Raw genomic sequence first — 21,127 nt, forward strand, 5'->3', positions numbered from 1 at the left:
GCTAGGTATGCAGGGATCACTTGGGGGGATGGCTGATGGGGAGGGTGATTCAACCTGCAGCAGCTCAAAACACCTTTTCTTAGTTTCTGTCATTTGGGTAGTATCCCATTTAAATATTCCTTAATTTTCGTAATGGTCTCTCCAAATGTAATGTCCTCTGCAGGGGAATCTCCCTCTATGGAATCCTCATCTGGGGAGTACTATTCCAGGGGGAGGCTAACTGGGATGAGTATGCAATAGACTCACTTGAGGAAGAGGAAAAGGCCTCTTCTTCTTCCTGAGAAATGGAAGGGAGTACTGAAGTTGCTGAGGCAGATGTTGGGCTAAGCACTGGAATAGTGGGAGCTGAGGAGGACAAGGGCCTAAGGGCCATGAAAGCCTGCATCAAAGACTGTGTAAAATATTGCCAAGTCAGGTTGTCCCTCAGGAGAGGTAGAAAAATGTTTGGTCTTTTGTTTTCTTTTTAAAGGAGTAGTTTTGGGTGAGGCAGTAGGCCTAGATTCCGGGGCATGGGCTAAAGAAGGCGATTCAGATTCCTGTATCTCAGACAGGCGTCCAGAGGAGCCTGGTTGCCCCTTGACTTCACTAATAACTGATGATTCAGTGACCTCTGCGGATGTGCCGGCCGGCACTTCAGAAGCGGGTTCCTGAAAGGGAGACACCAAAAATAGACGGCTCTAGCGGACGTCCCTCAACCCTTATACCAGCAGCTGGCAGGGCATCCAACAACTGAGGGGCAGAGATAGTAAGCCATGAAACTTTGGTCATTTTTGTTGGTGGTTCCACCTGGGCAGCTGACTCAGGATCCATCAGTCATGTTAACTTTTAAGCCTCTGATTTTCCAAATATAAATTAAGGGCAGCCAGATGGTTTTTAAGTGTTTTGAGGATGAAAGATTGGCAGATGGCGCAGGAGGTATGGTCGTGTTCCTGGCCTAAACAGAAGATGCAACGGTCATCGGAGTTCTTATGCAGCATTTGATGTCCACATTGGCGTTTATCCTTCTTAGCAGACATGGGCTAAGAACAAACAAGCAAACCAAGCTCAAGCGAACAATAGAAAATAAGAATTCCCCAACGGGATACTTAGCTTTAGGCATCTTGAAGGAGAGGAGCAATGTAATCGATCAGATGTTCAACTGAGGCAGAAAAGTTATGAGGTCTGTGTGTGCAGACGTCACATTTAAGGTCCCTGGTTTATGGTCCTTTGTGTGATGTCCCATGCACCAACAGCAACCAGGCTTAAGCTTTTGTATAGGAGCCAGTGTTCAGGTCGCCTGAGGCAGAGGATCCCACAGTAAGAATACTGTAACATGGAAATAGAAGGACATCTAAGGTTACTGCAGCAGTGATAAATATGATGAACGTAGTACAACTGTGTAAGTAAATTGACCATAACAGCAGATATTCTAATGATCACTGTTGCAGTAGCCACTCCATTCCTCTTGTTTTTTTAGTACATTTATGTCAGGGTATGATTGTGTACTTTTCGTTCTTCCTAGCATTGTCCTTTCAGGGCTCAGCCTCCCCCTCTCTGTTGGTAGGAAAGCTCTGAAGGGCTTGGTCCCCAAACTTGTCTTTTAGTCAATGCAATTTGAGCAGCCTGACAGTTTGGGCATGTGGAAGTTGCCCTGAAGTTTCGAAGGCTTGTCAGCTGTTATGCTATATCCTTGGTAGGATATAACCCATATAACTAACACTACCACAGCAGTGATCAATCAAACATCTACTGTTACAGTAAGTTTACTTACACAACTGTACTTTCTGCAAAGGAAAGGAGTCCATAGAATGCACAGGAAAAGATTCCACAGAATGTAGATGGTACCTAGGAAATGTAACCCCCACAATCAAACTAGTAAATGATTCAGAGTAACCTCTAAGTATGAAAAACATTACAGAAAAAAAAAAAACATTTGGTGTGCAAGTCTTCATCATCTAGGAATATAAGCACTGCCTGAAGCTTTGAATATGCAAATAAGGGAACTAAGCATTTTGTCTGGGTTCAGGTATTTAAAGGTGGACCCAAATAACACAGCTTTGAAATTGAAATGATGTGAACCTATTCTGAAACAGGTATTTTAAGTAAGCTTTTTATACGAATATAAAGGTAAGGGTCCACTGTATCCATAGTGAAGATGGAATTTAGTTTAGTTGTTTTTCTTTCTTTACTAGAGAACATTTTTCTAAATAAAGTAGGAGCATTTGAAACCCCTTGCCATCTGTCTTACTGAAACAGGATATTAAGTCTACAAACAAGATACTGCAAATTTCAGTTTAGAAGAAACAGTAGGATAAGTCTAAATTAAACCCTCTCCCTCCTATTATAAAATAGCAACATAGTTTTGCTTTTTTTTTTTCCAGGGTTCTATGGCTATGCCTAAGCTGAGGTATTTCTAAGTTAGTGCTCTGGTCTTGACTTTTTGTTAACCAACTTATGCAGCAAAACTGATGCAATTACCTGTATCATCCATGTATCTGTAATTAAGTGCTAACAGGTCACTGTTTTCTGTAAAATGTAATGAATGTTCTCCTACTGTAACCCGATACCCAAGATCCATAGATATTGGAAGACCACTGAGTGCAATGGCCTTTCTCATCTTGGCAGTACCTTCCCCTCAGACAGCACTTTCTTTCTCCAGGAGCACCTATCTTGCTGCTGCCTTGTATTAAAAAGCTTCATGGACAAAAGAAAAATTCTGTGCTACTGCAGCACTAGTAATTGAGACACCACCTTCACAGATTACACTATTTTACCCTACTTTCCAGGACAGCTAGAGTATTGATACAGCTTGCAAAAACATATCTGGGTTAAACATTAATCATCTCTGCCCTACTATACACAATTACCAGATACTTGCTGCATCTTAACAATAGCTGATCATATGAGTGCCAGTTCTGCAGATAGAAACAACTAATTTTCTGAACTTCTGTGCAACTTCCAACTCTGGCAGAAATACACAAGTCATTAATTCCATTAAAAACTGCAGCAATTAAATCTCAAAAAGACAAATTCGTCTTTCATACTCAAAAAGACAAAAGTCACACATTTTTAAGCCCTAAGAATAAATACAATTGCAAATGAGCACAAGAGAAAAGAAAGAAAAAAATATATATATATTACATATTTAGTTCAATTTCCTTAAGTCCAACATTACTCCTAGCATTACAGTTCTACCCTCTTAAAAACTTCCAGCAAGTTTTCTGGAGGCATCTCAGCAATGCTTGAGAAAAGAGTACAGCCTTTTGGCACATTATCCCACATCTTTTCTAAATAGACCATCTGAGTTATTAACAGTACATTCCTATACTGAATAGCCATGTTATACGACAGCAAGACTACACTCCATCTATGAAGATTTCCATTTTGTCCACTTACTCTACGTTGACACTAAGTTGTGGTCTTTAACCACAATAAACTTTCTGCTATACAGGCAGGACTGTAATTTCAGCAAAGCCCAGACTACACCCTGACATTCCTCCACTATGGCTGCATAAGGCTCCTCCCTTTGTTGAAGTCTGTAGCTCAAATTCACACAAGGGTGGTTCTTCTCCCTCTGAGGAGACCTGACTAAGTAAAGCCCCCACCCACCCCATAGTTAGAAGTACCTACTTATACAATGATTTCTTAACTATAATCAGGACTGGCTAGAAGAAGGTCTACTAACAGTCTCCTTGACATTTTAGAATTTCTGCTCACAGGCCAGTGTTGAGAAAACATTATCTGGTCTGCTTTTGTGGTAAGGTCTGCAATAGCGGTAGTTACAATATTATATTTGGGAACAAATTTTCTATAGTATCATGTTAACCTAAAAATGCCTTCTTGGTAGCAGGGATGGGATACCAAGAGAGTCTTAACTGTAGCAAGTTTTGGCCTAATCTTTCAATCACCCACTCTGTGACCAGGAAAATATACTTCTGCCATACCCATCTGACATCTGCTAGTTTTAACAGTCAACTCTACCCTTTGTAGTCTGCCCAACACTTTCCTGTCATGTCCCATGTATTTTGCCCAGGACTGGCTGTAGATGGCAATGTTATCCAGGTGAGCAAGGGCATATTCTCCTGCTTCTGCTAGGATGCAAGCTACACCATCTGGAAAGTTGCTGAGACATTCTTTGTAGCAAAGGGCATTTTTGTGAACTCATACAACCCAAATGGGGTCACAAACTGACCTCTCAATGGCTGCAGGTATCAAGGGCACCTGCCAGCATTCCTTGGTCAAGAAAATTGTAATTTATTAGCCCCAACCTGCTGTTGTACACCTTCAACTGCACTAGGCATATGATAAGCCATTCGACTGTTCAGCTTCCTGTAGTCCACAAAAGACAGGTGCGAACATCTTTCTTTGGCATTAGTACCACTAGTGAGGCCCACGGACAGTTGGACTCTTGGATTATCTGTCCATTCCAATATGCCTTTCTGCTTCTCTTTCAGAGTTTGTTTAACTTTTTGGCACCCTGTAAGAAGCTTGTTTGATGGGCTGCTTGAGTCCTGTGTCTACACAGTGCTCCATCAAGTGAGTACACCGTGGCTTACCAGTAAACAGTTCCCCCAGATTCCTGCAATACTGCTTGGATTTACTGAATTTGGCTAGGGGTTTACTGTGGTGAGAGAACCATCCCATCCACTGAGGTATCAGACTGAGCATTACTGAGGAGGTCTACCTCCAGATTCCCCTTTGGCTCCTCCTGCAACACACTGCACATACAAGTACCAATACTTCTCTATCATGATAGAGCTTTATCACATTAACATGGCAGGGCTTGCATTTTTGCCTTCTGCCTGGAAACTCTAGTATGTAACTGGTATTACTCACTTTTTTCCCAGTGGTGAAAGGCCCCATCTAGTTTGCCTGCAGCTTGCTTGGATTCATGGGGATAAGTATTATTACCTGTTGCCCATCAGAAGACTCTCTGATTTTGACTATACTGTCACACAAGACCTTTTGCTGCTGTTGTGCCTGTGTGCCAGGTATCCTGGACCATTCCAAAGAGCTGCCCAAGCCTATTCATGAAGTTCAGGACAAACTCTATAACAGATTGCTTGTTTGGAGTCACACTTCCCCGTCCGCATATCAACAATCAAGTCCACAGGGATCCCCTTTCCCTGTGATCATACAGTAGCTCAAAATGTGAAAAACCTCTGGATTCCTGAGGTAGTTTCCTGTATGCAAAGAAAAGATGTGGCAAGTATTTGTCCCACTTCCTCTTAAAATGATCTGCAAATGTTCTCCGAATGGACTTTAGTTTACAGTTAAAACTCTTCACCAGGCCATTTGTCTTTGGATAGTAATAGTAGTGTTTAGGTGCTTTACACCAGAGCACTTCAATCAACAATCCAACAGGCCAGACTAAGTTTGCACCTCTATCCATCAGTACTTCCCAAGGAAAGTCTATCCTACTGAAAATGTCTAGAAAAGCATTTGCTACCTTCTCTGCTTCACTGGAAGGCAGTGCCACTGCTTCAGGGTATCTAATGGTATAATCTACAAGGATATATTTCTTAAATGTGGAACCTGGTGTACTCAAGTCCCACAATATCAGTAGTTACCTTCCGAAATGGTTCCTCAATAACATGCAAAGACATCGGAGCAGCCTTGGCTTTGTCACCAGTTTTGCCAACCTTCTGACACTGCTCACAAGGTCTGCATTACCTTGATGCATCTTTTGCAATCCCACACCAATAAAAACTTTACATAAGCCATCTGTTTATGTGCTTCACACCCATGTGGCCTGTAAAAGGACTATATTGGGCTACGGTCAGAAATGCCAGTCAGAAGGTCCTGGGAAATACAAACTGCAATATTACTTCTCCATGTAGCCCTCCTTCCCTGACTCATTCTCTCTGTCCCAGTTTATGGGCACCCTCTGCCCTTGAGTATCTGAAGCATCCAGAGTCATCTCCCTCAAGTCTTGTGAAGTAGAGTCTGAGAGGTGAATCTGCTCCAACTCCTCTCTGCTGATTCTTCCCTTCTAAAGGAAGTCTGGAACCACATGACAGTGGTGCCTCATTCTGGTTATCACTTACCTCTACTCAGGACATATTACCTTCCAAGGGAAGACCAGTACCTTTCAGCTGCTGCGACCCAAGTTCCAATTTACTGCTACTGACTAGTTCACTCTCTGAGTTAGCCACATTACCAGCCCCAGATGAAGATGTGGGCTCCAGCTGACTCTCCCCTTTATTGTCTTCCATACTGGATTGCCTCCATGCTTGGCTGAGTGTAACAGCATGCGCACACATTACTACCTTTCCAAAGTCATTCCCTATTAGGCCATCGCAGAAATGCCATCAAACAAAGATACCTGCTTGCTAAATTGGCTCCATTCCAGGCTCAGACAGACTCTTTTCAAAGGTACCTGAAACGGTTCCTGATCTAAGGCACTAAAAGTGGACAACCCAGAAAAGAAGTGCCTCTGTCTGACCACTGCTGGTTTGACTACATTAATGTTTGAGGCTGTGTCCTTTAGGCAATGGCCTCCTTCCCCTCTTCCAGAATAGTATACAGACTTTTATGACAATTAGGTACACCTGGTGTATTTAAACAGTGCTCCACTGTCATGGTGCTGGTCTTGCTTGATGTTTCCTGAAATCTTTGTCCCCTCTCCCCGACTTAGTGGACAATGAATTGTACTTGCTCCTTCTGGCTGCATCTGAAACATTTAACCCCAAAATTTGAGCATGTACCCAAACCCATAGTTTATCACCCTTTTCGTGTGTAACCTACTGGGACAGCTTAGACTGCCCACTCATGGTTTTCCTTATAACCATGTGCAGTGCTGCATAGCCCCTTCCCTATGCAGTGGAAACAAGCTAGCTAGGTAAAAGTCCCATCTCTTCATCCCTTCAGTAGTGTTACATTCCTGGTCTACCAACCAAATCATCATGTCCTCAGATATAGTACTAAGGGCTTGACCAAAAGATTTGCATGGATTTCAGATATGGTGACCTTACAACCATTGACTCAACTGGAAAATAAGTGCTAATGTTTTTCTCTCCCTTCTGCTTCTTCCTGCTATTTCTGCACCTCCAGCAGTTGCAGCCACTCAGCTGTCTTGAACTCCATATGCTTCAAATGTCAGTCTCTGTAATTCCGGTTGGGTTTTCAAGTCTTCTTGGGATGGAACTGATTGCCCTTTGTCTGGCTCCTTCACTTTCTCTCCTTGCTACATCGCATTCAAAGCTCCCGCAGTCTCCTTCCTGGACATATTTTTAAACATCTTTATTAAATCCCGTTTTAGACAGTGACATAGGTACACATATGTTAATAGAAAAAAAAAAAAAAACCATAGTAAGATTTTTCATGTATTATACATACAAGTTTTTTTTTAAACTATCTTTCACTCTGAATAAGATTCAAAGCCTGCAAAACAAGCACTGTTTGACTGTCTGTTGGTGATTTGAAGCAGAGAAACAAAGTAATCTAATCACTTTTTTGTGTTTGTAGTTGTCTAAACTGATACAGCTGCTGGCGATTTGAAGCAGAGAAACGAAGTAATCTAATTGCTTAAACTGATAGAGCTGCTTTCTTTATTAACTGTATTTTCTTTTCTGTTTGGAAAAATCTGTTTGGTCTGGTGTTTTTCTTCTATGTAGCATATACGCAAATTATTTAGGCTACACATTTCATTTGTTTTTTCATTGGTCAGTTTGTTTCCTGAGTGATAACAGAATACACAGCATGTACATGTGTGGCCTTGCCTTCTCTAAGATTCCAGGCCTGCAAAGACGAGCATCGTTTGATTTCCTGTTGGTGATTTTTCCCACCCCACCCTCATATTCCTTGTTGGAGCTTTGAAACTTATTGATTTGTAGCCTGCCCTCCCTTACTGTAAACTGAGCTTTGAAAGCTCCTCCAATTCCCAGGATCCACCAAGTTATGCACAAACTCGTTATTGCAGGTACCAGTATGATTCAGTCATAATCCATATAGCTGTGAATGACTTGAGATTTACCTCCCTAGATTCCTCCCCAAACAGCCTTTTTAGGCATTGCCAAATTGACAAACTTTCCAACATAACAAGGCCAACCCAAGGAAACCTTAAAGTGTTACTGCTTAATCCCATGAGCTTAAACAAGAAGCTCCACTTCCTACAAAGTCTCTTCACCTGGAGAATGTAAACATCTGTAAAGTTACTGAGAGACAGTTTAAAGCTGAAGAAAGTACTCTGACGTTGCAAAGTTTCAGTGGCTTCCTCACATTTAGACCGACTACACAGACAGGGAATACAGGGAATACAGGTGGAGGAGTCTCCATCTACATCAATAACAAACATACCTCTAGGCTGGTTAAACAAGATGACAATCTGGAGTTTCTCCACATGCAAATTACTACAGACAATGTCCCATATCATATCCTAGCAAGCTACAGGCCACATTCTATGTCCCACGAAACCTATAGGCCATACTTAGACCTACCTGTGTAACTCACCAGTCAACCAAACACCTTACTCATGTGGGACTTCCCATCTACAGACAGGAAATCCTATACAGTAGCAGTCACAGAAATTTGTGGACTTTGTAAACAAAAACTTTCTCTCAAAAAAAGCGAGAATCTCCCTGGCCCAAACCCATCTATTGTCCACTCTAATGTATGCAGCACCAATCCTTACACATCAGAAAACATGATCTTGCTAGACTTGTGACATGTTACAACAAAACTGCCAAGTTTGTTCATAACTGCACTTTCAGAACCTATCACTGTCAGGCTCTAAAGGAACTACAATGGCTAGAATTTCCCCAACTACTCAATTACCATCAACTAATCATTGCCTACAATATTGAGACATCCTGATAGAACCCCAGCACTAAGTCACCTACTCACACCCTACAAATCAAATTGTCCCCTTTGCTCCACTGACAAATCACTCCTTTGTATCTCTAAGGCTAACACTACTGCAGGTAAAGCACTATTCTCTCATAACATAGCTAAATCCTGGAATAACCTTCCCCCTGCTTTATCTTCTGCCTCCACTATTATGCTGTTCAAAAATTCACTTAAATTACACAATGAATTCCTGGCTATGTCCATGCATTACCTAATCATCACTGTTTCTACAACTCCAAATAGCTTCATATCCAATTAGTCCCACTGTAATTTTTTCTATAGTATCAGGAATTTTATTTTCTACTCAAGTTTCTAATAGTTATACTAGTTCATGCTAAACTTACACTAATTAATTTCTAAGTAGTCTCTGTCTGTCTGTATAGCTAGTTATAATGCTTATCTACTGTCAATTTCTGTTTCTGTATCGAAAGTTGTATTTTTTTATCTAGTGTCTAATTTTTTTTTTATATCAAAAGTTGTATTTTTATCTATTGTCAATTTTTTGCTTCTGTATAGATAATCATATTGTTATATTGTACAACTATTTGTTTTTCTGTATTGAATGTGGAGCTTTTCTCTCAGGGCCTCCGCTGTAAATGGACATGTGTCCAGTCGGACTATCCCGGTAAACAAATGTAAAATAAATAAATAAAAATAAACAACCTTGACCAGGTAGTGGATACACCCACTGGAGGTTCAAATGTATTGGACCTGGTACTGGTAATCCTAAACCACCTTGTTCCAGGGGGATGAACATCAAAGACAGGGTTACCATTGTCTGCCCTAAATATCTTTAGCCTTTTGATAATGCTTCAGGAAAGGCTGAAGTCTGTGAAAGGAAGCAGCATGCCAAACTCTGCACTAGGCATTTCCACCCATTGATATTCTTAATGTAGTGAAAGAGGCCAGGAGCTTCTCCCACCTATTTATGCAGGCTAGTTTTTATCTATGACACTTGAGATGATACTTTATCTTCCTCACCAAACAATACAGACAATGGTCCTCATGTCGTGGCTCATTATCTGATGAACACATGACCCCTTTGTAGGCTTTGGTGCTAAGCAATGAAGAGGGGAATATTTTCACATCAAGCATCAGGACTAAGTTCCAAACTGTGCAACCACCAGAAAAGAATTAGCAGGCTCAAGGGCTGGGCTCACTATCCTACTGTTGCATGTGACATTACAGTGTGTGGTGGTTTAGGGCACCTACATGCTCAAATGCAGTTTTTTTTTTTAAATAAACGCTGAACTGGAAGGGAAAACAGGAAAAACTCTACAATTGACTCAACAAGAAAGGTCTATAATGTCTAATCAAAGCTTCACACAAAAGCTTGCATTTAACTTAGTTATTTCAGTACTAAGATACAAGTCAGTGGTTCATCTCATATTAACACATATGATTTTCATTTGCACTGCATTCAGATATTAAAAAATAAAAAAAAATACCTTTTCTGCAGATTCCACTGTCTTCTGTTGTTTCTTGGCTGCATGTCTTTTGTGGTCATAGTACCTGTAATTTTGCACAATGAAATTAGTTTTAACATAGTGTACATATATAATACAAAAAAGGAGGAAGAAGCACAGTCTCTACAGAGTCTGAATCTAGCCTAAGACAGCCCTGTCATCTCACATTCGGTCCCTCCAGGAATCCCACGGTCTTTAAAAGATATTAACTACATTGGCTTCTACCATAATTTCTGTCAATTACCTATCCATCAACCTCTCTATGGACAAGCATTTTCATAATAAGCAAACTGTGTGCCTTTGATCTACTGTTCTTTTCTGATATAATTCTCTGACCTTGCAATGACTTGTACATCAATACAAGGGTCTATATTATATGAATGAATGCTTAAAATGTCAAGTACAGCAGCTCAACAGCTTTTAAGTGGAAGTTCATCTAAGCAAAATCCCATAATGTCAAAACAAAGAGTTTAGAAAACTTATAGTTGGCCAGCTGTCAGGAAGCCAACGGCTGATGGCTAAAATGTACTGTAGACCATTAAAACCTGCCAACCCCCCCCCCACAAAACAAATGAACAAACAAAATAAGGTGGGGGGGCTTCATTCCCACACCTCCCCAATGTGGGGGGCTGTGACTCCCACACCTCCTACTTAAATATACCAACTCTGAGATCGCACCATAGTGGAGGACTGTCATAACATTACACAGGGTGAACGACAAGACTGCACCACAGTGGAGGACTGGAAGAACAGCAAGACAAGGTGAACGTTGACATCAGCTACTGGCTTCCTGACGGCTGGCCAACTATAACTTTTCTAAGCTCCTTGTTTCGACAGTCTAAGGTTTTGCTTAGATGAACGTTCACTTAGAATCTGTCGAGCATGTCGTACTCGACATTTTAAGCGTTTGTTCATCTAACAGGAAGCCTCAATACAATACATCCCACACACCTCCTCTTTTGCAGTCAAATAGGTATACTCCCTTAGCCTCTCCTCGAGTCCTACTCCCAAGTTCCCTTAACTACTAGTTTCCATGTTCTACATTTTTTCTTAGTAAGGTGACATCCTTTCCCTTAATTTGACTTACAAAACTGCAAGCAGTACATCAGATGCACAGCTTCATAGGTAAGTACTAGGCTATCTGCCCTTGCTGGCCATTTTGAGCCTAACTATTTTCTTCTTTTGCTACTGAATGAACCTATCCCATTCAGTGTCAGATTGGCTTCGCCCATCTCATGGTCAATAATTACATATTACCCCTAGTAAGAATAACTGGTAACATAACACAGATAATTGGAGTGGACCCACTCATGGGATAAAACATTTTGGAGCTGCCACTGTTCAATAGTAGCACATGAGGCACTCCTGGGGTAAATTTTCTGTTTACCATCCATAAATCCAAGTTACGTTTGAATATAGACAAGGATGAGCTTAAGTTTTACATGTATGGGGAGTCTGTTCCAGAGCAGTGGCATCCTTTGCAAAATAAACCTGTCCCACCAAATATTCTGTTGATGTTGCAGAGGAGGATTAGATCCTTACACCGAGTATTTCTGATGCCAATTGATTCCTGATGTGTGGTCAATCCATCAGTATTGACTTGGAAGATGCCTTGTATGTCAGACAGATGTCACGTCATAACAGTCTGTAAGATACAGAGTGCAGGGACAGGGCTTTGAGTCGGTTCATGTGCTTGGACAGATGCATGCCAAAAGAGGCATTATACTCAATGACAGGCCTACTGAGGGTTGACTAAAAGGGGACAATGACATACCTACATGTAAACACAATCCCTGTTTATAAGCTGTGTAATGTAGGACCTTCTTACAACAATGGACACATGTTGGTCAAATGTTAGGCCACTATCTACATAAGTTCCCAAATCAGGAACAACTGAGTCAACTCTTATGGGCATATTATCAATGTGATAGTTCCTTGGGGTAGATAACTTCCCAAAGGATAAGACAATGCATTTTTTTGGCATTTAGTTTCAGTCCATGATTTTGGCACCAGTTATTTATGAGAGACAAACCTTCCTGCAGGATGACTAAATCACTTGGGGATTCAATGACTGCTCCTAGCTTGCAGTCATCTGCAAACTTAGTTAACCTTATCAGTGATTGACAGAAGAGTATTATCATCTCTTGATTCCTAGTTATACATTCCAGAATTTAACATGCTTCTGCTACTGCCCACTGAATATTCTTGATGATTACTGTCCTTGATCTTTTCACCCCAATTCCCTTGAGTGCAAAAATAAAACCTCAGCAACCCCTTTTATAACCCTAAGAGGGGCCCTTTCAAGTGTCTGTACATCCTCCTCCCTTAGACCTCCTAGTGCCACTATCACTTCTTTAGTTACCTCTTATCTGTGTATCCTTCCTCTACCATTCTCTCTTCTTTCTTGGAGAATGCCAATGCAAAATATTAATTTACAAATTGCATCTGCTTCCTAAACTTCTTCAGCTGACCAGCTTCTTCTCCTAGATTCTTCCTTTCCCTTTTATAACTGAATAAGGCTGTCCTTTCTATTTCTCCCTTTGCCCTGCTTTTCTATCACATGTTGCTGTCCTATTTCTGGATTCCATACAGCTGTCCCACTGAGTCTTGCACTATTCTTCTAGTCCCCATTTCTTTTTATTACCCTTTATGACTATCCTTATCTTCCTGGTAAAGCACACTGGTTTCATTTTTGTCCTGCCAACCATCCCTTTTCACACTTTCCCAATTCACTCCATTATGGTATTCCACAAGTCTTTTACATCTTTGTTCTCCTGATAACCTGCTACCATCCCAATGCCCCCTTTATGAGCCTTTCTATTTTCCTGAAATCTGATCCCTTCTAATTTCAGATCCTAGCCTTTTTTTTCATTCTTTGCTCTTTATTTCCAATTTACAATGTGAACCACCCTGCTGCACAGTTACTATTAGCTAGCACAACATTAGTATGGGTATTCCTCCTTTTAGCCCTGCTGTATAGAATAAGAACCTATATTTTTCCTGGTTCCAAACATCACTTACAGCTCAGACCCTTCCAGACTGAATACCTCCGCCTTAATGTTTTTCCTTTGTCCAGCTTTCTACCTTGGATGAGAGAAGCCATCAGTCTTCGGCCTCAGGCAAACTGAGGAATCATACCATAACCACCCTTCTTTTTCCTTGCTCATCCTGAGCTTATTTACTTCAGGTTTTTGATGTCTGGGCTGTTAGACTATGCTGATACTCAAACCTTTGCTTTTTTTTAAGTGTTTTTTTTTTTGAGTGGTAAAAGCCTTACAGTTGGTTCCTTACACTTCATTACCATCTTCCTTACGGTTTAACAGTATTTGCACTTCCTTTACCCCCTTCCCCATGTTCTGTTATCACCTTATCAAATTGCTTCCATCACATATACTTCCCTCTATCCTTGTCTACTCTGTACTTCCCAGGCATGCTACATCTGGGGATCACCATGCCCAGTTACCACTTAGCAACAGCTTCATCTCTGCTACCCAAACATCAGGGTCATGTCCCACTAGTAGCACTTACAGCTCTACCATCTTCCTTCCTTGGCTCGTGGCACTGGTGAGCACTGCCCTGACTTCAATTCCTTTATCCTCCCTTTTCTACTCATGCATTCCTTTGCTCATTTCATCATACCTATCATTTCAGGTGTTACTGAAATCTATACTCCCAGTAACCTTTCACTAACATCTTTTGTTATCTCTTCCTCCAATATAGTTTACTCTTTATTTTGTCCTCCTCCACCCCTTGCCCACTTCTTTGGTAAATCTACAGATGACTGAAATGAAATTCCAAAGTATCAACTGCCTAAACCACAAGATGCTGAGGCATTAAGCAATACATCAGACAACAATAACAATAAAAATACAGTTGAGACAAGTCTCAGTTATGTTAAATATAGCCACATGTCAAATAGATGACATCCTTAACATTACAGCACAACAGTGAAACTCACAGTGTTCATATGCAGTAGCTATGACACTTGTACAAATTGTGTATACACACATAAAGGACAGGGTTCATGGGTCTAGAAACATTAAGCCAGCCATAAATTGTTCTTTTGTGACATCACAGACAGTGGAGTGTGAGGATTGCTTCAACTTGCGAAGATATCTCAAGTAGACCTGTTGTACAGAAGGGAGGGATTAAGACAATAATAAGAAAAAAAGTGTGGACTTTCTTTGGTGGGCAAGTACTTATGTATGCTTACTCTACACTCTTAGCATTCTGCTCATTATATATATTACATTTCCAAGCATAAAATAATGAACCTTCTTTCAATAAAGTACATAAGAGGGGTTTAGTGGAAATACACTTTAGGTTATTCCTCTAACATTTTCAGGAAGAAGACTTTTTCAAATGCCTGCCTTCATTTTGACAGGTGTCACCCCTTTAATCATAAAAGGTCAGTCATCAAGGGCCAAATGGTCAGGCTCTCAAGAATAATATATGATGACAGTAACTTTCGCAATGAAATGCAGCATTTCATTGGTATGTTTATTGATATGGGCTACCCATTACAGTTGTTAAATAACATAAAAAATGAAGTGTTTCCACACAGCAGTGAACGTTTTTCACCTATTTTGAAAATCAAGCCAGTTTCTTCTATTGTCACTGTGGATTTTGCTGAAGGCAGAAGTATTATTAATTTTGATAGGGCCATGCCCATCTTTTCCATATTGTATAGTATGGATGGCCTTTTTTCACACTATCATCATAAGATTGTTCTGGGACATAGTCTTTCCTAGTGAAATCAAGAAACTTTCAGGGGTTACTCCAATGACTGTTTTCTCCAAGTGTAGGAATACCAAATCTCTTTTGGAAAACCAGGTAGTGGAGATATCTCAAGGAGGCACATGGATCAATGCACAAATGTGGGACCTGCAAATTCTGCAGGTTTATCAACGAGGGTCCTTATGTTTCAGTGGAGAATTTCATCAGAACTATCCTCTGTCCCGGGAGGTGTGACTGCAATACCTCCCTTAAAGTTTATCTTGCCACATGCAGCTTTCTACACTGGGAAAACAATTAGAAAACTAAAAGAAATAATTTGGGAGCATGGCTATGATATTAAATGTAGGAAAACACTGAATGCCTGATATAGGCATACCACTGACTGCCTCAATTTTAAAAAGTTTACATTTTTTTATCATTGACAAAGTAATGGCTGCCAGTTTTAGTAGAGATGCTGACAATTTAATAGAGTGTAAAGAACTATTCTGGCAGCTAAAGCTTAATGCGTCATCAGCACCTGGTATCAACGATAATGTTTATATTGCTTGTGTATTAAAGAAAAGAGCTGTGGTGGTTTAACCATGGCAACACCTATCAATTTCATCTATAAAGTGTATTTTTATTTTATTTTTTATACTTAATTTTATTTCTATCACAGAAATATATTTCTTGTAAAACTGAATTTTAACTGTTTTTTATATATATATATATATATATATATATATATATATATATACACACACACACACACACACACACACACACACACACACACACACACACACACGGCATGATGTATTGTTCATTTTAGTATTTACATAATTTTAACAAACATTGCTATACCTACTATGTATGTGTTTGTGTGACATCACCCTGCGTCGCAAATTGCTTTAATGTAACTGGCTGCTCTTTTGTATTTGATAGCATAATTAAACAGAAGACATATCACTCTGATGAAGTATTCATTTAGTTAAGACAAAAGCGCTCAGTTATTATTATTTCACAATTATCTTTAATAAACAGCTTTGGTTGCTGTGTTGGCTGGGTTTGTTTTTTTGTTTCCATACAGCTGACAGCAAGATTTAAGAATATTCCTTGGGGAACTGACAGCAGTGCAAAAAATGACCAAATGTTTATGTAAAGTTGTAACAAGAGATGAAATGTCTGTGTCACATCTTAGTCATGCAGCCTGACATCCTCTGTAACAATACTACAGACCAGCTCCAAACATAGTTCTGCTGCTAACAAACCGATATATGATTTCCTGGAAAAATAGGAAAGCAGAAACAAAGGAAAAAAATGTTAAGTACAGTAATCTTTAAATGCTGAACTGTGACAGTTCTGAAATGCAAGCACAAGAAATGAGGATTATTACAAGATTCATGATTAAAGGCAAGTTGTCAAGTGTGTGAGCGGCAACAGCATATACATAAATATGATTTCACCTTGGAAGAGCAAGGCTAAAGTGAGGGAACCTAGTGATGAATGGATACAATCTGCTTTCTAAAATTGTCAGTTTTATGAAAGTGCATGTCATATCAAAGCATCATCCTAATTACACCCAAATATAGCTTCTTATAGGTTCATAGGTTCATAGGTTTATACTAGGCTATCTGCCCTAAGGCATTTATAAGCCTAGCCCAAAGTTTTGTGGCTTACGCCACCCCTTATGTTAAAAAATACTGTGCCCATTAGTTTGTTGTGCCTCTGTCCAGCAGTGACACAGAGATGATTCCCGGGGTAAACCTACGATCTCCCATCCACCGGTCAAGATTTCTCTTGAACAGAGCCAGCGAGGTGCTCTGCCTCACATGGACTGGGATTTTATTCCACAGCATAGGGAGTCTCTGGGTGACAAATCTATCCCTCCAGCATGTCCTATTTATATCCGTGCTAAGGTTTAAGTCACTTGCTCTAGTGGATCTGGTAGATTTGGATTTTTTGAGGTGGAGCATGTCCATTAATTCCGGGTTGGACATGGCCTTGTATGTCAGGCACAGGTCACCTCTGAGCAGGCGGTATGCGACTGAATAGAGCTGGAATTTCTTCAGTCTGGCAGCATATGACAGATTTTGGAGTCCCTTTATCCTTTTGGTGAGGAACTTTTGGGGTCTCTCCAATTGCTGCAGGTGTCGGGTGAGACACATCCCGAATGGGGCATTGTACTCTATCATTGGTCTGATAAGTGAAGAGTACAGGGGAACAATGACCTCACTTGATCTGGATGTGAATCCCTTCATGATCAGGTGGGCAATGTAGAAGGTCTTTCTAACCACTTTAGCAATGTGAGTGTCAAAAGAAAGGCCACTGTCAACCTGGGTCCCCAGGTCCCTGATAACCTCTTCTGTGCTTAATGGATTGCCACCTATATGGTAGCTTGGGGTTACCTTGTTTTTCCCGAAGGGTATGACTATACATTTTTTGGCATTTAACTTCAGGCCATGGCTCTGGCACCAGTTATCAGTTTCCGTGAGACCCCTCTTAATGATATCTGTGTCCGATGTACTTTACACTATGGCGCCCAGTTTGCAGTCATCTGCAAACTTTGTCAGCCATAGTCCCCCTATGTTTGCCTGTACTTCTGAGAAGTAGATGCCGAACAACAGGGGGCCAAGGACTGAGCCATGTGGGACACCACTTGTGACCGGCTTGGAGTCTGACATGGCGCCAGCAACTCTAACCCTGTGGGTTCTGTCCTTTAGCCAGTTTGCAACCCATCTTGTGACATATGGGTTTACATTTAAGCTGGTGAGTTTCTCTATAATACACGGGTGGGGTATTGTGTCGAAAGCTTTTGCAAGGTCAAGGTAGGCTGTATGGACTGCCTTTCCCTCATCAATGGCCTTGGTGACTGTTTCGAAGAAGTCAACCAAGTTCAAAAGGCATGATCTGCCCTTGACAAAGCCAAACTGGGTCGGGTCCAATGTCTGCAAGTCCCCTATGTCTTTGTTTATGAGTTCCATTATGATCCTCTCCATAGCTTTGCAGACCAGGCTTGTTAAGCTTATGTGGCGGTAATTTCCAGGGTCCGTATAGGTACCGCCTTTGTGGAGTAGGACCACAGTTGCCGTACGCCACTCCTTGGGCACATATCCTGTGGTAAGGCTAAGATTAAACAGCTGCCTTATATGCGGGTTTAGTTCCTCGTTGAGTTCGTGTAGCACACAGCCGGGGACACCATCCGGTCCCATTAATGCTGTGTTTTTAGCTTTAGAGAGAGCAGCTTTCACCTGCGCATTAGAGATGTCTGGGAGGCTACACTCCGCTGGGATAGTTATCTCTCCTTTTGGGGGGGAGAGGGGGGTGAAGTTTGCACTGAACCTGTCTGCCAGTATGTTGGCAATGTCTGTGGGTTCAGTGATTTTTGTATCATTTTGGACTAATTCTGCGCATATCTGGGAGTTTCCACCCAGGTTTCTAACATAGCTGAAGAAGGCCTTATGATTGTCTTTTGAATCTATTGCACTTTTTCTCTCAAATTTGGCCTTGGATGATTTTATGAGTGCTCGTATTTTTTTACTAATAATGATCAAGGGTGTCTTCTCTTTTATGGATTTTGCTCTATTATGTAACAGCTTTCTCCTCTTATTGTAAAGTTTGTTTATGGCTGGGGTCCACCAGACTGGACGTTTGCCCTTGGTGGAAAGAGTCTTGGTTTTATTAGGGATTGCCTGATCCATGCAGTCCTGGAGGTGTTCGTATAAGGCATTTGTAAGGGCTTCCGCAGCTTGGGTTGTGGTTTCCACTGGCTCGCGGGCCTTGAAGGATACCACACCAGTCTTGAGTAGTGTGAAGTTTGCTTTAGAGAAGTTCTTCACTGTGGTCTTTTTTGTTTGGGGTGGGGGCGGGATGTGGATTTCCAGTGAGATAAGTTTGTGATCTGATCTCACGAATGAGGATATACTTCGGTGTGGAGCATTTTGTCCCCATGTTTGTGATGATGAGATCTAATATATTTTCTCCTCTTGTGGGAACGGTGACTAGTTGTTCCATGGCATTTGAATTTATGAACTCCAGGAACCTTTGGGCTAGAAAGTTGGGGCTTGAGTAATGTTCCCAGTCTATATTCGGGTAGTTGAAGCCACCCAATATAATGGTGTTTGGAGATACATTTATACCCTCCAGTGTCTTCAGGAAGGCTGTGTGGGGTTCCTGAGTTTGAGAGGGTGGCCTGTAGCATGCTACAAATTGTAGAGCAATTTTGCCTATGGTTAATTGCACCTGGATGGTTTCCGATGCTTTGTGCGTTGCCACCAACCTGGAGGTGTGGGTATCCTTGATGAATATGGATACACCCCTCCTTTTGTGGTGTGGTCCGGGTTTTGGGGCGGAGCATGATATGAGGTAAAACCTGATAGTGCCGGAGTGCTCTCAGGAGCCTTGAACCAGGTTTCAGTCACAGCACAGACATCGATGTTCTCCATACTGAGAAGGGCCTCGAGAGCGTGCATTTTGAGATTTAGACTTCTAGCATTGAGCAGCATTACCCTTAGTTTCTTCCCATTTTTATTTTCTAGGGTGGTAGGTTTAGAATTTGAGCCTTGCCTAAAAAAGGCACTATGGGGGTGGCAAGAGCCTTAGCCAATATCCGGAATCCCAGGGGTGACAGGTGCAAGCCGTCCCTTGCGAAGCAGCGTGGCTTGTCAAGCATGTCATCCCAGGCAGACAGACACTGGATCCCCTTTGAATGACACCAGAAATTAAGCCAATTGTTAAAGCTGATCATCTTGTCTCTATGTTGTGGCATCATTCTTGAATCCTGTTAGATGATTGGGGGTGGGGGTTGGACCCAACCACTGAGTGTAAGGATCAGACATGAAATGAGAGAAGAAATAAATTGCAAAGAGCAAATTAGCATAAGTATAGGTACAAAATAAACTGTTGCATCACAAAATCAGCAAGCAGGACTCACTTTCTGGCATTTGAATATGCAGACAAGCTGAGATCGACGTCAACTAAGACAGGTTTACTTTTCTGCAGTTTGTGTTGCTGAACTTTATTTTTGTTCTTCTTCTTGCCTTTTTGCTCTTCCTTTTTATTATCTTCTTCATTGATGTTTTCCTCATTCTCCTCATCAGATATTATATAGGGATTTCTTTAAAAAAATATATATATATTTTAGTTCTGAACAGAAAATAAAATAATTCACAAACAATACAATACATGGAAACAAAATACACATTACTACAGGATCAGATAATCAGTAACAGGAACCTCCTTGATTGGTCTTTGACTAGTTTACCTCCTCCTGTACCATTTACTGTTACAAATTTTGGAAGCATTCTACTTTTAGGGACATTGCACTGATCTAAGAGGTGATGTAATGCTAAAAGTACAGTTTTGTACCTACCATAAATGTAGATGTTCGAAGATCCACATTGCTGCAGTCCTTACTTATGGGTAGTCCGCTGTCCTCGGTCGGCCCGAATACCAAAGTATTAGGCTGACGTCGGTCATGGGCGCCTAGATCTGACATCAGAGCGTCAGGGTATAAAGACGCATGACCGACGTCATATCCTCAGTCTTTTCTTGCCCCAGATGTCAGAAGGCCAAACAAAAAAAGGCCACAGCCAAAAACAGAATACCTCCCAAAAACAAGCCCAACAACAACCATCACCTAAAGCATAGCATCATGTGAAACTACAGTGGGGAAGGAGGGAGGGTAAATTGGACTGCAGCAATGTGGATCTTCGAACATCTACATTTATGATAGGTACAAAACTGTACTATGTTCTTCATCTCACATTGCTGCAGTCCTTACTTATGGGTAGAATCCCAAAGCAGCGGAAAGGGAGGTTGGAAAAATCATAGAGCATTAGGGGCGCTAAAATGCCCTGTAAAATTGCAGTGGCAAATCCAGCCCTAGACTTAGAATAAAGAGGAAGGTGGTAATGTTTAGAAAAAGTATGCACTGAACTCCAAGTAGCTGCCTCCAAAATGTCTTTTGTAGCTACCCCTTAGAAAGGCCGTAGAAGTAGCAGTAGCCCTAGTGGAATGAGGCCTGATTCCAGCGGAATCTCCTTACCATGATGGGAATAACAGAAAGAAATACAAAACCCAATCCATTTAGAAATAGTTTGTTTTGAAACAGGTTTACC

At 41.1% G+C, this 21,127-nt stretch overlaps 1 protein-coding gene across 1 annotated transcript in view; it reads right to left on the minus strand.

Annotated features, from left to right (window-relative positions):
* Positions 1 to 21,127, minus strand: part of NEMF (nuclear export mediator factor) — a 1,922,187-nt gene that overhangs the window by 1,147,143 nt on the left and 753,917 nt on the right. The window contains exons 14-15 of the mRNA XM_044074284.1: positions 19,942 to 20,124; positions 10,275 to 10,338 (exon numbers count right to left, since the gene is read on the minus strand). Of these exons, the coding sequence (XP_043930219.1) occupies positions 10,275 to 10,338; positions 19,942 to 20,124 (247 nt within the window). The remainder of the gene's footprint in view (positions 1 to 10,274; positions 10,339 to 19,941; positions 20,125 to 21,127) is intronic.

Source organism: Protopterus annectens, chromosome 6.part0 (assembly GCF_019279795.1).
Source record: "Protopterus annectens isolate FY-2018-M chromosome 6.part0, PAN1.0, whole genome shotgun sequence".
In the NCBI taxonomy this organism is placed as follows: domain Eukaryota; kingdom Metazoa; phylum Chordata; order Ceratodontiformes; family Protopteridae; genus Protopterus; species Protopterus annectens.